We start from the raw sequence: 15,527 nt of genomic DNA, 5'->3' as shown, positions 1-15,527 counted from the left end.
GTGTGCAGATACATGTAACTGGCAATGTGCTCGACAATAATGGAGCAGACTATCGCACAGCATGCAATCATGCGAGATGATGCATGACACTAAACATGGCAATATCCTGAACAATATAGCAACATCCATATATAAATATAAAATGTGTACCATAAGATAATGAACCAAATCAAAGGTACACAAATCAGATAAGGTATCAAAAACCTAGGTCCTGAGCACAATAAGGCATGGTATGTCACTACCTCTATGAGCATATATACAATCATGTGGGTACTAACATAAAATGCATAACAGGGTAGCAAACAAGCATGTAACAGATCAGGTAGTGACCAACCGAAGCAAAGACAAACATAATCATTACTAAAGGTTATAACCTACTAAACATATCAACATGACTTTATCAAAGATAAGTCAAGGTACCCGCCTCCAATAGGAAGGTCCAAATCCGACGTTGAGATGCTCATCTCGTGTCAAAGTCCTGTGATACATGATATCCAGATTTAGCTAATTACATATACATAAATTAGCTAAATCAAATCCTCGAGAAGCTAACATAAATCCAGATCCAATCATAAACCCTAATTGGATCACCTAACTCCTTCAAATCAACTTCAACGTATAAATGAAATCACCTCTAAACTTACCTAATTTACCCTCCTCTGTTGAATCACAGCCGGAGTAGTTGCTGCCAGAATGATGCTCGGAGCTAGGTGGAGCCGCTAACCTCCAAATCCACACAAAAAATCCCAAACCCTGCTGTATAGGTCAATATCCATCATATAGCTTACAATTCCAGTACAGGTCACGAAATCAAATCTTGCTAATCCAATACCTTGCAAGCTTCACTCCAAATCCAGATTCGCAGCTTTCTCTCAGGCGAACTCCACTTGCTACTGTGGGGGTGAACCAGCAGAGGACAACAATGGTACTAGGGCATCGGGTCAGAGGGGTGGCGACTGAGGAGGATTGCAAACTAGGGCATGAGAAAGACACTAGGACCTGATTCCTTTCTCCTGGCCGGAAGCAACCTTAGTAGAGATGCGCCGGTGAAGAACCTAGGGCACCGGTGGCGCGAGGAAGATGAGGATCGGTGAGGCGATGCCGCGAAAGGCTAGGGCACGGTGGGAGCTCGGCAGGGGAGTCTCTGTGGCTGGCACAGAGGAGATCGGAGAGGGTGTCGGCGGCGTCCGCACCTAGGGCAAAGGATCGCTCAACTGAGGAGAGGGAACCTAGAGCACCGGCAAGGGAGGAGAAGAAAGGGGAATAGGAGAAGGCGCTGCGCGCCGCGTGAGGGAGAAGGAAGAGGAAGGGGAATCGGGCTCGGGAGTAAGGAGAAAGGGGGAGAGCTCGACCCCGAGAGGAAGGGGAAGAGGCGTCGGGTTAGGGGAAGAATCGGGCGGGTGAGGAGAGAAAACGACGTTTAAGGGAGAAAGAAAAGAAAATAAAAGTAAATAAGATAAATAAACTTTTCCTCACTTAAATGGGGTAGCCTAAACAGGTTTTCCCGGGGCCCAGTTTAATCCCCGTAAACTCGTCCATACGATCTCCGAAAAATTCCAGAAAAAATTCTAAAAAATTCAGAAAATTCCCTTATCACATCAATGACAACCAATCATTTTCTCTAAGTTAGCACACTTGATAACCTCTTCCTATGAATTCTCAAATTCATTAAGTGTTAGCCCCAGAACTTAGCTAAGTTGGTCACCACATGGTAGAATTGTAAATCAAACAATGGTTGATTCTTGGCGAAGCCGGGAGAAATACCCTCCAATGTGATGATATGCTTAGTTTTTTTATTTACGTCTCTACAGATGGTTGTGGGGCCAACCGTGTGGGGTCCCCGGGGTTAGCGTATGACTTTTTCCAAATCAAATTCATTATGTGTTGTAGAATTTCTAAAGCATGCCTTGGTAGTAGTCACAAAAAATCCAATGGTTTAATTTATCTAGGAATTTATTCAGTATGTGCGATAAATAATATTGATACACTATCTGAGGGAAAACTTGGGCAATGTCTTTCGTCATAGTAGGATCCTGATATGTGATGATCATGTTTGATGAATCTTTAGGCATGATTTCTATGAACTTGTTAAGCAAACAAACAAAAGATTCAGTTTTTTCATCACTTATAAAGTCACAACCAAAAACAATGTTAATGATGATAATTAACTCTTACAAATGGTGCAAAGATCAACTCATATTTGTTGGTGATATATGTCGTATCAAATACAACTATATCGTCAAATACACTATATGTCATCCTTGATACATGATCCACTCAAAAACATTATATGAATCAATCTTGTAATTACAAAAAAAAGTTAAATTCTTCTCTTTCTCAGATGTAAATAACTCGACGGTATCGATATCCTTTTGTTAATCTCTTAGCTCTTTCTCAAAATTTCTAATCTCTTTTTGTGCGACCTACCCGCTCAGGTCATCCATACTCTATCTCCAATAATCACATTTGTTGACAAGTTGACACATTGGCCTATGAAAATAATTGAGTCAATGCTTTCTTTGCTGCTGAAACATTATGATATGAGAGCGCCAAATGCACTTTTGAAGGAGTGAGAGTGGATGATTATGACTTTCCTTAAAGTTAGGAACAACCCAATTAGGTTCAGTTTGTTCCTTGACAAGTGAAATCTTTGACATACAATCAGTTCTAACTTTGTTATGTGCTCTTTCCCTTATCCATTGATTAGTTTTTGTATGTTTATTCCATTGTATTTGATATGTATGCCTTTTTTTAAAATACTATATTTTTATGTTGCAGACTTATGTTCGCGATAGAGAGGTTAGCATTTTTTTATTTTTTTTATTTATTTTTTTACATTGCAATTATGTCATTTAGAAATTTACTTTTAAAGTTTAGAGATTGGGTTAAAGTATAAAGCGAAAAAAAAAAACATTTTCAAATTAAAAAAAAAAAATTAAGCATGCAAGGTATATATATATATATATACATATATATATATATATATATATATATATATATTCAAATAAACCTACATTATAGTTGATCATCCATATATTATTTTAAATTAACATAAAACTTAACTTATATATTTTTTATAAATAAAATCAAAGTCATTTTTTTTTTCAAAAAGATGTTGCTAGAAATTAAACAGAAGTCAATCCTAGACAAAGTAAATTATTAAATTTGTAACTTGACACTATGAGTTGTAGAACTGATATAGCATTTTATGTACTCATTCTATTATTTGTTATTATCTAAACCTTCCATCAACTATTATATTTGAAAATGAATTTTTTTTCATATAAATCAAATAAATAAAAATTTAATTTATAGAATAATTAAATTTTATAGCAAACTCTAAGTTTAAATTATTAAAGCATTGGTATTAGAATCCTCATTCAAAATTTAAAATTTAGGGTATAAGAACTATTTTATTAAATTTAGATATCTATTTTTCACTGCATAATACATAGATTCCTTAAAATTTGTCGTATATTTATTTATTTTTTATTATTTGTTCTCTTTCCTTCCTATGTTTATTATTAAAGGGAGGAAAGTGAATTTTTTTATTATCAAGAGAGAAGAGAGAAATATTATTTAATATTTAAGAATAAAATTTATTTTTTAAATTTAGAGAACTATTATTTATAAAATATATTCAAAGAATTGGTACGACAATTGATGTAGATTTTTTTTATACAAAATATAAATTTTAAATAAAAATTTTGTTTTGAATAATTAATATGGATACTCTTACACCTTCAATTCATTATAAGTTGTTAACACTCTAAATAGAAACTTTATCCCTTTGTTTAAAAAGTTAATTTTAATAAAATTAATTTGGTCAAAGAGTATTTAATAAATTAGTATGTAATAATAAATCAGATCTTCTGTCCAAGATTCTATTCTCTCGTCAATCAGATGATTATAACATCCTCGTGATATGTACTGTATCCTTGAGATGTGGTTTAACCCGTCCGATCAATGAGGAAATACGGAGATATAGAAATCTTGGGATAGATGATCTAATCTTTACATGTGTCAATTTTTAAAATATATAAATTGATTTACAAATTATATTTTGCATTCAATTTTTTTTTAAAAAAAAACCAACTACAAAAATGTCCTAACTTAAATATCAAAATTTTTAGCCGAAAAGAGTTTATTTTACTTAAAATATGATGGTAACCTATTTTATAAATTAATTAGTGATAATTTATTCTTATTTTTAAATTGCAATTAAATTTATAAATTGACACGCTAATTACTCTTTCAAAAAAAAAAAAAACAAAAGAATTTGACCATTATAAATTCCTGAACACATTAAAGTGATGTTGATATTTATTAAGCCCAAAAGAATTATTTTAATAAAAAATTAACTCTAGCAGTTACGATTATTTATAAATTATAAAATATTTTATACCTTGTAAATAATAATTAGAATATAGTAGATTTAGTAAAAAATACTTAGAATCATCTTAATTAATTTTAATTACTAAAATTATATTTTTGTCCAATTATCTTATATGTATAAAAATTATTTATTAATAATTTAATTAATTATTCAAATTCTAATAAATGATCAAATTAATAAACTTGTAATTTATCAATGACTTTTTATTTTGTGATAATATGTTCATGAGCTCATAAATGTGCAGCATCTTCCATGTTCAATCTTATTCATTTAATTTATTTAACTATTTAAATTTATTCATTTAATTGATGACTATAAATAAGTTTCTAGTAAATTAAACATCAAATCTATTTATGATGATAAAAAAAGAATATGTTCATCCCAGTATCTTGTCAATTTATTATAAGTTTAACACGAAGAATGTAAATCATAAACGACTATTAATCTTTAAAATAATGACAAATAAGAAGATATTTATTAAATCTTAAAATTCATGATGACAATATTATTAATCATTCAAATTTATTTATAAATTTGTGATTCATTTACCGGCCTAGTTAAATCAAATGCCATATTTTGCTGAGATGAGGACGTTGTTTGTTTTTATCCGTAGCGTCTAGATTCAACCGACCAGGGAAGAATGGAAGATGCGACAAAACGACGCAAGAGAAAGCGAGAGGAGTGTGAGTCAAGTAGTGGACTGTCGGTGAGGGCGGTGCCCCCCTTTGTCGGTAATTCTGCACCGCCGCCTCCCAAGGCAGCTCGGCCACGGCGAAGAACAAACCCAGGGCTCTTCCACTGCTCCGGCCGATGGCGCCACTACTGTGAGCGATCTCCCTCTCGCCGAATCGCCACGGCTGATTCTTCGTCCCCCTTCCTTCCTCCATGGACGCTGCTTCTCGGCCCGCAGTGATCGTCGACAACGGCACCGGGTATGGGCATGTACAGCTGTATCCCTTTCATCTCCGTTCTCGCATGATTTATATTCTCTGTCAGTTTTGTGTCGCCTTGCATCGGTTTGGTTATTTAGTTCCCTCGGATGCGTCACATGGAGTTGAGTTTTGCAGTTGAAAATTCAGAGAATTTTAATTAGTTTTTTCGATCGTAGATTCATCGAGGGGCTAGAAAGATGTGGAATTTACGAAGTGATTGCTCGCAATAAGAAGCCCACTGCTGATATGCTAGACAAAAGACGACTTTAGTTATATAAAGAATATTGGATGATTGTTCTGCTAAAAGAGAAATTTGTCACTCTACTTGACTATGGCTGGTAACCCCACAACCATGAATCATGAAGCCCAAGATTCAAACTCCTCTGTCCGCCCACCATCTAATTATCCACTATTTGGAAATTTGGGGAATATTGTCCCTCCTGCGAGTAGTAGGTTAATTGACACAGTTGCTTAATATTTATAAGTATCATTTATTGCTAATTGATGCGGCAACAGGAGGCCCACTTGGCACGGGGTCAACCGTCAAGGTGGAGGTCAAAGTCAAGATGGTCAACGCCCAAGTGTCAAAAGGCCGAACGGAGGATAAACACAATGGCCAGTTGGGACAGGTAGGACTCGATCGGCGGGAGACATGTTTGAGCGGACAATCCTTCTGACTCGGAGAATGCTATAGGTAGACGCTCAAGTCATATTATCAAGACGCTGTGGGAGACTGGATATTTTGTTCGTACAGAGGAGGGCAGGTTACTACATAGACACCGCACGGAAAGACAACTGAAGTTGACAGAGCGGAGGACTCCCAGCCAAGCGGCTACCCATTCAACCAAGCAGCGGGACCTGACCGCGGGCAGAGCGGAGTCTTGGCTGAGCGACTGATCCGCTCGGCCAAGCAGTAGGACTGTGGTCCTCGCGACATCCTTTCATAGGACATAGTGGAGGACATGACCCCGAACATGTTGGAGAACGTGGCCACGAACGTGTTGGAAAACGTGGCCACAAATATATCGAAGAACGTGTCCACGCCTCGAGGAGCGTGTTCGTCGCCCACCAGGGCTCTATATAAAGGGAGATCCATCACTAGCGGAGATACACGTAATCTACTGTTTGAGCATAATTCTGCTATTGTTCTACTTCTCTGCATTTCGATGACTGACTTGAGCGTCGGAGGGCCAACGCCGAGCGTACCCTTCCCTGGCTCGGCACTGACGCCATTTGTTTTGCAAAGCGGAGAGGAATCCACATCCGGTCAGCGAAACCTCCACCTCCCAGCTTTCCACTCGCTTGCTTTCGGACAGGATCAGTAATGTTCAAATAATAACAAACAAATTAGACTAATATTAAAGCAATAATAAATTTTACATCCCTATTTGAAGATATGGACAACCCATGTAATCTATCAATTTCCCTAAAAATCAGTTCATCTTTGAAAACTAACCTACCCTCTTAAAATAGAGTTAATGTTTGACAATAATAACAACAGCAAATAAGTCTTATCCCACTAGGTGGGGTTGGTTATATGGATCCTCCTAGATTATTGTGATCTATCCCCTATTCTATCATTATTTATATTTAAATAAATTTTATCCTATTTTATTATTGCTAATCAAGTTTTTTTTTAGTCTCTCTTTCTCGACTAATATGCGTATTTATCATAGTTACACATTGCCTAACTGTGACATTTATTGGTCACTTAAGTACATGTTCATATCATCTTAAACGCATATTGGAGCTTTCCCCTCAATAGGCGTCACCCCTGACTTTCTATCTAATGATCTCATTTTCTATCTTGTCCATCCTCGTATAATTGAACATTCATCTTAACATCTTCATCTTTGCGACTCTCATCTTCTATTTGTGTACTCAATTCATAGTCTAACATTCAACTTCATATAACATAGTATATCTTAATGTCGTTTTATAAAATTTTTCTTTAAGCTTTAGAAGTACCTTATGAGTAATAAAACACTTAACGCTCTCTTCTATTTTAACTATCTTGCTTTTATGTTATGTAAAACATCTTTATCAACTCCGTCCTTTTGAAAAAATGATCCTAGATGCTTAAAACTCTTAGATTCATCATCTCCTATCCTAACAATTTTCCTAGTATGTTAATGCTACTAAATTTAAATTCTATATATTTAGTGTTTACTAAGTCTAAAAACTTCTACTATTTTTCACCAATATTTGAGTTTGACATTTATTCCTTAACATGTCTTAGCGACTATAATAATATCATTTGTAAATAACACGCACTATGGTAATGTGTCTATAGAGTTCTATGATTAATGTCAAAAGATATGAACTTATAGTTAGTCCTGGATTAACTTTATCTTTATAGGAAACGCTTTGGTTAATTCATCTAGAGTCTTTACTCTTATTGTTACATCTTCATATACTTAATTGTTTCAATATACACTATGCTAATACCTTTCTTTTCAATTTTTTTTTACATAATTTCCCTCAAGATTCTATCATAAACTTTTTCTAGGTTAATGAATACTATGTAAATCTTGCTTCTTTCTAAATACTTTTCAATCAATTATTTGAGAATAAGTATAACTTCTATTATTGACGTTTCGTCATAAATTCAATTTGATTTTCAGTCACCTTCTTTAATTTTTTTTCTCTTTTTTAAAATTTCATGATATAACTCATTAGCATAATGTCCATATAATTTACATAATTGTGTACATCTCTTTTGTTTATATAGAGAATACTAGAGTTCTGAATCTTTACTGAAAATACATTTTCTATGTTTTCAATATCGGGTTGAATAACTTTATAAGTCATTCAATACTATGCTTCCCTAAGCACTTTTATACCTTTGTTGGAATATCATTCGGTCCAATTGTTTTTCCATTTACATCTCATTTAATACATGTTCTACTTCTAAAGTTTGAATTTTTTAATAAAAATTTAAATTTATATACTCGATCTACTTAAATTATCTAATCTAAGTTAGTCATCTAAACTTTCATTAAAAAGTTAATGAAAATATTTTTTTCAATTGTTCCTTTATTTCCTCATCCTCTATTGAATCCATCTTTAATGCATCCTATTTGGATAAAATCTTTTATTTTCTTCTCTTTCACTTTAGTTATTATATGAATCTTTTTTCCCCGTTCTTTTGCATCCAATATAAACGTTTCAAAGCTTCATTTTTAGCTTCACGCACTACTTTTTTGATCTCTTTCTTGGATACTATATATTTAAAGAATTGTTCATTTTTATAAGCGTACAATAACTTATAGGATTTCACATATACTTTTTCATTCCACCACTAATATTCTTTATTTGGCAGTGTCGTTCCTCTTGACTCATTAAATACACTCTTGGCTATTGTTTTCAAATTTAATGTTATATTATCCTATGTCATATTCGAGCCACCATGTACTTCTTCTAATATTTGTACTTCTTCTACCCTCTCTTCTGAAAACTAGTCTACCCTATTAGAATAGAGTTGTTAGTTCAATTAGTCTTGTTAGACCCTCATGGATTTTTTATGCTTGATAAACATGTTTATGTTTAAAATATTTAATGCTTGTGTGAATTGTATTTTACAAGTTCATTTGAGTTTGTGAGTTAACCTAGTTGAGCATTAGTTAGAAAGTATTTTAACTAGTAAAGAATGCCAAAATGTTTATATGTTTGGGTAGAATACATTGTAATATATAAACATGTGTGTAAATCAAAGTGAATTACTTAAAAAGCCTAAAAAATGATTTTAACATTTATTCTTCACGAGTGGTCAAACAAATAGCTTTGTTTTGTCAACTAAGTACCATTAGGTGACCATTAATTGACCAAACTAATAGATAATGATCATCAAGTGATTGGTATTGTTGTGCCCAAAGGATATTCACATATTTCTACAATAACATGATATTGTCTACTTTGGGTCTGAGCCCTTATGGCTTTTTTCTTGAGCTCTACCTAAAAGGCCTCATGTGAGTTATCTTATATCCTTTTAAACCCATGATCTTTACCAAATCTTTCCAATGTGGGACTTTGATTGAAGGATCATCATTACTCTCATGTCTGGGGCTCCTCGCGAGCATCTGGTCACCCTGACCTGCTCTTGACCTCCCCACAAGCATCTGGATCTGGTCACTCTTAACCTGCATCAGGCCTCCCCGCAAGTATTCGGTCATCCTGACCTGCTCCGGGCCTTCCCGCTAGCATCCGGTCACCTTGACCTACTCCGGGTCTTCCCCCGAGCATCCGGTCACCCTGACCTGCTCTGAGCCTTCCCACGAGCATCTGCTCACCCTGACCTGCTCTGGGTCTCTCCGCAACATCCGATCACATTGATCTGCTCCGGGTCTCCCCGCGAGCATCCGATCACCTTAACTTGTTCTGGAGCTCCCCGCAAGCATCCGGTCACCCTGATTTGCTTTGGGCCTCCCCACAAGTATCCGGTCAACCTGACCTACTTCGGGCCTCCCCGCGAGCATCTAGTCATCTTGACCTATTCCAAGGCCTCCCTACAAGCATCTGGTCAACCTGACTTGTTCCGGGCCTACTCTCAACATTGTTCAAGGCCACCCCACATGACATCTGGTCTGAACCATGGCTCTGATACCATTTGTTGTGCCCAAAGGATGTTCACATATCTCTACAATGACATAATATTATCTACTTTGGGTCTAGGCTCTCATGGCTTTGCTCTTAGGTTCTACCCAAAAGGCCTCATGCTAATGGAGATATCTTACATCCTTTTAAACCCATGATTTTTACCGAATCTTTTTAATGTGAGATTTTAATTAAATCCCAACATGTATAAACAAGTTTTTTTTAATCAGCCAAACTAATGGATAATGATCGTCAAGTGATCGTTATAAAATAGTTATCCATTAGCAGTTTTGATGGTGATATGATTGAATAAATAGTTTTCAACCAAAGGTTGCAACATAGCTTGAATTTGAACTAACTTCATATTTTAAAGAAGTCATGGATTGGATCTAAATTTGAATTTTCAATATTCTAAATCATTTACAAATAGTCCCTTGAGGATTCTTGCTCAGAACACACAACATACACAAGTGGCGTAGCACAACGGATGAGCAAAGTCACGATCCTCACCTAAAGGAACGATTGCCGATTCTCACACATAGAGAAGAAAATTACAAATTGTGTTAACTCAAAATTTATCCATTACATGTGATCTTGATCCTTTTTTATAATTTGATATCATGACTTATTCATTACAAAATAAAAAACCTTTTGTAATAAAACTTTAATTATCCTAATAGAATTTCACTAACTCTTTCAAAAAGAAATAAAATAGCTTTCCAAAAATTCAAACAAATTATAAAAATTAGCAATTTAGAAAACTTTTAATAAAATTAAATTATTGACTGTGTTATTCTCCCTAATCGAAGAAAACTCGTCGAGTGGGGAGATAGATTGACAAATTCAAGTCTATTAGCACATCATATTGGTGCGAGGAGGTTCCTCTCTAGTTGAATCAAGTAGTTGTTGCTCCATTTCTTCTAGAAGTTTAGGGGAGAGGCTTCAAAGTTCATCTTCGGTGACCTACAAGCCATCAATCTTAGAAAGTCCTTTCCAACAAATTAGATATCGATCATGTGTTTCCATATGGAGAGACCACTATTTAATGGTCTATAATGATTTTACTCTGATGAGAAGATTGCGTTACCGATAGGAATGTCGGAATTGGCGTTGTAGATATATGACTTGTAGGCAAATCAATAGACAAAGAAGAAAGCTCTAATGTCCCCAATATAGTAGTAAGTCCTCAGTATTGAAATCTTTAGTCCTAATTATTCTCACAATTTGAAATGAACTAGAAGAGCAAGTATGGAACTTTTTAAAAGAATTTTTAGGAAAGAGTCATGGGTGAATGTGGATAAGCATATAGTCCCCTATGTTGTACTCAAACTTATGATGTGAAAGCTTGAATTTTATAAGCCTCATTTCTCGGTGTGATTTTCCTCCTGACATCAGCATGGATCAGCTAATTCAGAAGAATGAGAAAGGATAGGCAATGGAATCAAGTCAATCGGTTGATGAGCTTTCGACCCCGTAAATGATTTCAAATGGACATCTACCTATAGATCGGTTTACTAAATTGTTTTAAGCAAATTTAGTGAGTGGCAAGATTGAGGCCCAAATACTTGATTTTTCACCCATTAGACACCTTAACAAGTTTCCTAAACTACAATTAACAACCTCAGTCTGTCCACTAGTTTGCGAAAGAAAGACGGAATAGAATTTAAGTTGGATCTCAAATAACTTTTATAGGGTTTTTTCAAAAATAGGTAACAAATTTTACATCCCTATCTAACACTATAGTCATGGGTAGCCTGTGCAATTAGACGATTTCCTTAAAGAACGATTTATCTATATGTGATGCATCATTTGTTTTATTGTATGGAATAAAATGTGCATTTTAGAAAATCGGTCTACTACTATTCAAATTGAGTCATGGCTTCAGTTGGAATGAGGTAATCCTAAGACAAAGTTTGCTAACGTCTTTCCAAGGTTCATGGGATATACATAGTGGCGTCCTATATTTTGCTTACTTGTCTTTGTCATTTGACATGTGTGACATTGTGATATGATTCAGGCAACATCTCGAATTGAGGGTGAGTAATTTCCAAATAAGAAAATCTCTAAGTAATGTTCTAGAGATGCATAGGAGTGTTCCTTTAAATAGGTATTCATCGTTTATCACAAAATCTATCAATCATGATGATTTCCATTTTGAACATCTTGAAAAATTATTTCAATGTGGTGACAATACGACTTAGTGCATCGGCTGGTTTGTTGACCAGGCAAGAATGATGTTTTAGAACAAAAGTGTACTCTTGGAAGAATTCAACCCACCTAGCATGTTTAACATTTAATTTCTTCCGAGACCGATTGAAACTTAATGCTTTATGGTCTGAATGGAGAATGGATTCATGGGGTAGTAGATAATACCACTAATGTCTTAGGGCTCAAATAATAGCATAACTCTGTCATAGGTGGAATAGTGTTGTTGAGTGTCATTGAGTTTTTCGCTAAAGAATGCAACCATCTTGACTTAGTGTCCCCCCATACCTACTCCCGATGCGTCACAAGCTACCTCAAATGGTTTGGAGAGGTCAGGATGTCTAAGACTAGGAGCTTTAGTCATCCTTCCCTTGATCTTCCTAAAGCCATGCGGATTTTGTCCAATGAAACTCTTCTTTTTTAGGCAGTTTGTTACAGGAGTCATTATGGTGCTAAAGTTCTTAATAAAGCGACGATAGAAAGTCACAAATCCACGAAAGCTTCGAGCCTCTTGAAGGGTTCATGGCTCGGGCCATTCCTGGATTACCATAATCTTTTCTAGATTTGTCGAAATGCCTTCTACAAAAATGATAAACACAAGGAAGAGAATCTAAGGTTGTAGGAAAGAATACTTTTGTAGATTGATAAATTTTTTTCTCTCCTAAGGGTCTCCAGACAAGGCGAATATGCTCCACGTTGTCATCGTGTGTTATGTTATAAATCAGAATGTCATAAAATAGACCACTATAAATTTTCCTATGAAAGGTTTTTGGACTTGGTTCACCAACCTCATGAAAGTACTAGGAGCACTAGAAACTCCAAAGGGCATGACTAACCACTCATACGGTCTATCTTGTTTCTCAAAGGTAGTTTTCCACTCATTGCTAATCCTTGTTCTAATAACCACTATGTAAGTCAATCTTGGAGAACCAACGAGCTCTTGCCATCAAGTCAGGCATGTCATAAAGTCTTGGTATGGGAAACCTATACTTAATTGTAATCTTGTTGATGGCATGACTATCTATGCACATTCTCCAAGGGCCATTTTTTTGGGGGACCAATAAGGCGTGAACGACGCATGAACTCATTCTTCCTTTAATAAAATATTTTCATAAGAGTTCTTCAACTTGTCTATGTAATTCAACACGCTCTGAAGAATGTGGTAGGTTGGGTAATTGTGACCCTAGGATTAGATCAATGGAGTGTTGGATCATGCGCATAGGTGGGAGTTCATTGGGCAATTCATCACTAGTTGTATCTTGGAACTCATGTAATATCTCTTTGACTTCAAGGAAAATATCTTTTAGTGAATCTCTAGTGCCAACTGTGAGATTTTGGGTTACTAATGCTACCGTCACTCCTAATTCCTTTCCTTCTTTCTCAACTTGAGACTGTGTGAGTAGGTGGAGGGGTTTGTGTTGAAGGTTGAGTTGGTGATCACAATCTTACAAGTCTTACTCTCGCATTTTGCATAGGTGTAAAAGATGCTAGTACGTTTTTATGTGTCATTTGACATGGGTATTGAAAGGAAACAATGCACTATATTAAGTCCTATGATTTGTTCTTCAATTTCCTTGTTTCATAGTGTAGATCAAGAGAGTCAACTTCCTCATCAATAGCTTGGATTGAAACATAAGCCACTTCTTCCTCTAAATTGTGTTCTTGTTCTAAGGCTAAGACCCTATGTGGGCACTTGATGCTACCTGACCCTTATTATGACAATTAAAACATTGAATGTTAGGATTTTTTTTCTTAAGTGCTTGTGTATTCATTTCTACTTGTATCATAGATCCAGGGCAGGTTGAGCTAGTGGGTTTACCTATTATACTGATACCCTTTAAGAAAGAGTACTACCGGGTTGCAAGGTAGGGGTTTTTATATGTTGTTCAATCTCTTCAGTCTTTTGACACACTTCTTCAATTGAGGGGCAACTAATTTTACTTGTCTTTGAATTTCATGTCTTAATCCATTAATACAGTGGATAAGGGTTTCCTTAGGGTCTAATTTGGGTTTGTGATACATTTTTTATGTTTTCAAATTTGCTTATATACTCATTTGCATTCATCTTTAATTGCTTTAGATTGATCCCCATAGTGTACTGTTGGTTTCTAAAGTATGTTAGAACATATTTTCTATTTAGAATTCATCTTATCTCTACCCAACGTGTGATTAGTTCTTCCCCATTCATAATGTATTGATCTTGAATATTCTGCTAGTATTTCTTTGCGAAACCTACGAGTTTGACTTTTGCAAATTGTACTCGTTCAATTTGGATCATACTATTGCAGTCAAAATAATTCTCAATCTCAATGACCTAGTAATGGAATGTGTTTGGGTCTAGTCGTCCATCAAAACTAGAGGCATCTAATTTGACTTGATGGATAGCATCTATTTTTGACCTAATTTTAAATCAATGTTAAGGTCTTGACCTAGGTCGGGTTTAGATGTCTCAGAAGTGGTCTCCTTCATCAATAATGAATGATGGTCCTAATGTGAATAATGTCTATGTGATTGTTGGGCTACGTGAGATGTGTGATCTATAGGTTCAAGACTTGTGTCCTTTGCCAACTTGTTGATCATGCTTTCAGAAGAAACTTTAAACCGTTCTAGGTCTTCCACTTTAGATTGGAGGATTTTAAGTTCATCTTCCAAAAGGTCACACCTAGTATCTACCTCTCTAATTGTGGGGTTTTCGTCATAGTCAATATGGAGGTTCGACAAGTAATGAAATTTATAATTTAAGCAACACAATAATTTAAAGTAAACAAGTAGGAACTAGGAAAATAATGACAAAATAGGTAGGTCACTAAAAATGAGGAAAAGAATTGATAATTGATAAAATTAGATGATATATGAGTCAAATAGGGAATGCACGAAAATTAATTAGCCTACTAAATTTAAACAAAAGTTATTTTCAAATGATAACGATGCTACTGGGTTGATGCGAGCCTTTTCAATTGAATATTTGCACGAAGTAGATTGTTGATGCACAATGAATGTGGGGAGACGAATTGTGAGGTAATTCAAGCCGGAGGAGGAAGAGTGCATTAGTGGTGAGAAGCAAAAAATAATAAGAAAGATGGATGGGGTGGTATTGAATACCAAATTAAGAATTTGGCTTTGATACTAATTGTCCGAGTACAACAGATGAACAAAGTCACGATCTTCACCTAGAGGAAGGGTTGTCAATTCTCACCCAAAGAAAATGACAAATTGTATTAACACAAAACTTGTACATTATAGTGATATTGATCAAGGTTTAAAATTTCGACCTGTGCTGAGGTTTCGGTCTCAAACTGGAACGATACGATTTCGGTATTTATTGTGTTATGCCGATACGGTTTTGATATTTTTTCATTAATAATTTTATATATAGTAATTATAAGATAAATATGTTTATG

General features: G+C 35.2%; 1 protein-coding gene across 3 annotated transcripts in view; it reads left to right on the top strand.

Annotated features, from left to right (window-relative positions):
* The first annotated feature begins 5,031 nt into the window (after nt 1-5,031).
* Nucleotides 5,032-15,527, top strand: part of LOC122042341 (actin-related protein 3-like) — a 31,107-nt gene continuing 20,611 nt past the window's right edge. Inside the window, exon 1 of one of the 3 annotated variants that reach the window (XR_006129201.1) lies at nt 5,032-5,328. Coding sequence is in view for 2 of the 3 variants with exons in the window: in XM_042602395.1 (XP_042458329.1) it covers nt 5,282-5,328 (47 nt within the window). In the remaining variant the exon portion in view is untranslated. Of the gene's footprint in view, nt 5,339-15,527 lie in introns of all 3 variants that reach the window. The other 2 variants (XM_042602396.1, XM_042602395.1) reach the window with 2 other exon arrangements.

This window comes from Zingiber officinale, chromosome 2A, assembly GCF_018446385.1.
Source record: "Zingiber officinale cultivar Zhangliang chromosome 2A, Zo_v1.1, whole genome shotgun sequence".
Lineage (NCBI taxonomy): Eukaryota > Viridiplantae > Streptophyta > Magnoliopsida > Zingiberales > Zingiberaceae > Zingiber > Zingiber officinale.
The sequence above is the reverse complement of the archived record's forward strand: the minus strand, read 5'-3'. Positions and strand labels throughout refer to the sequence as shown.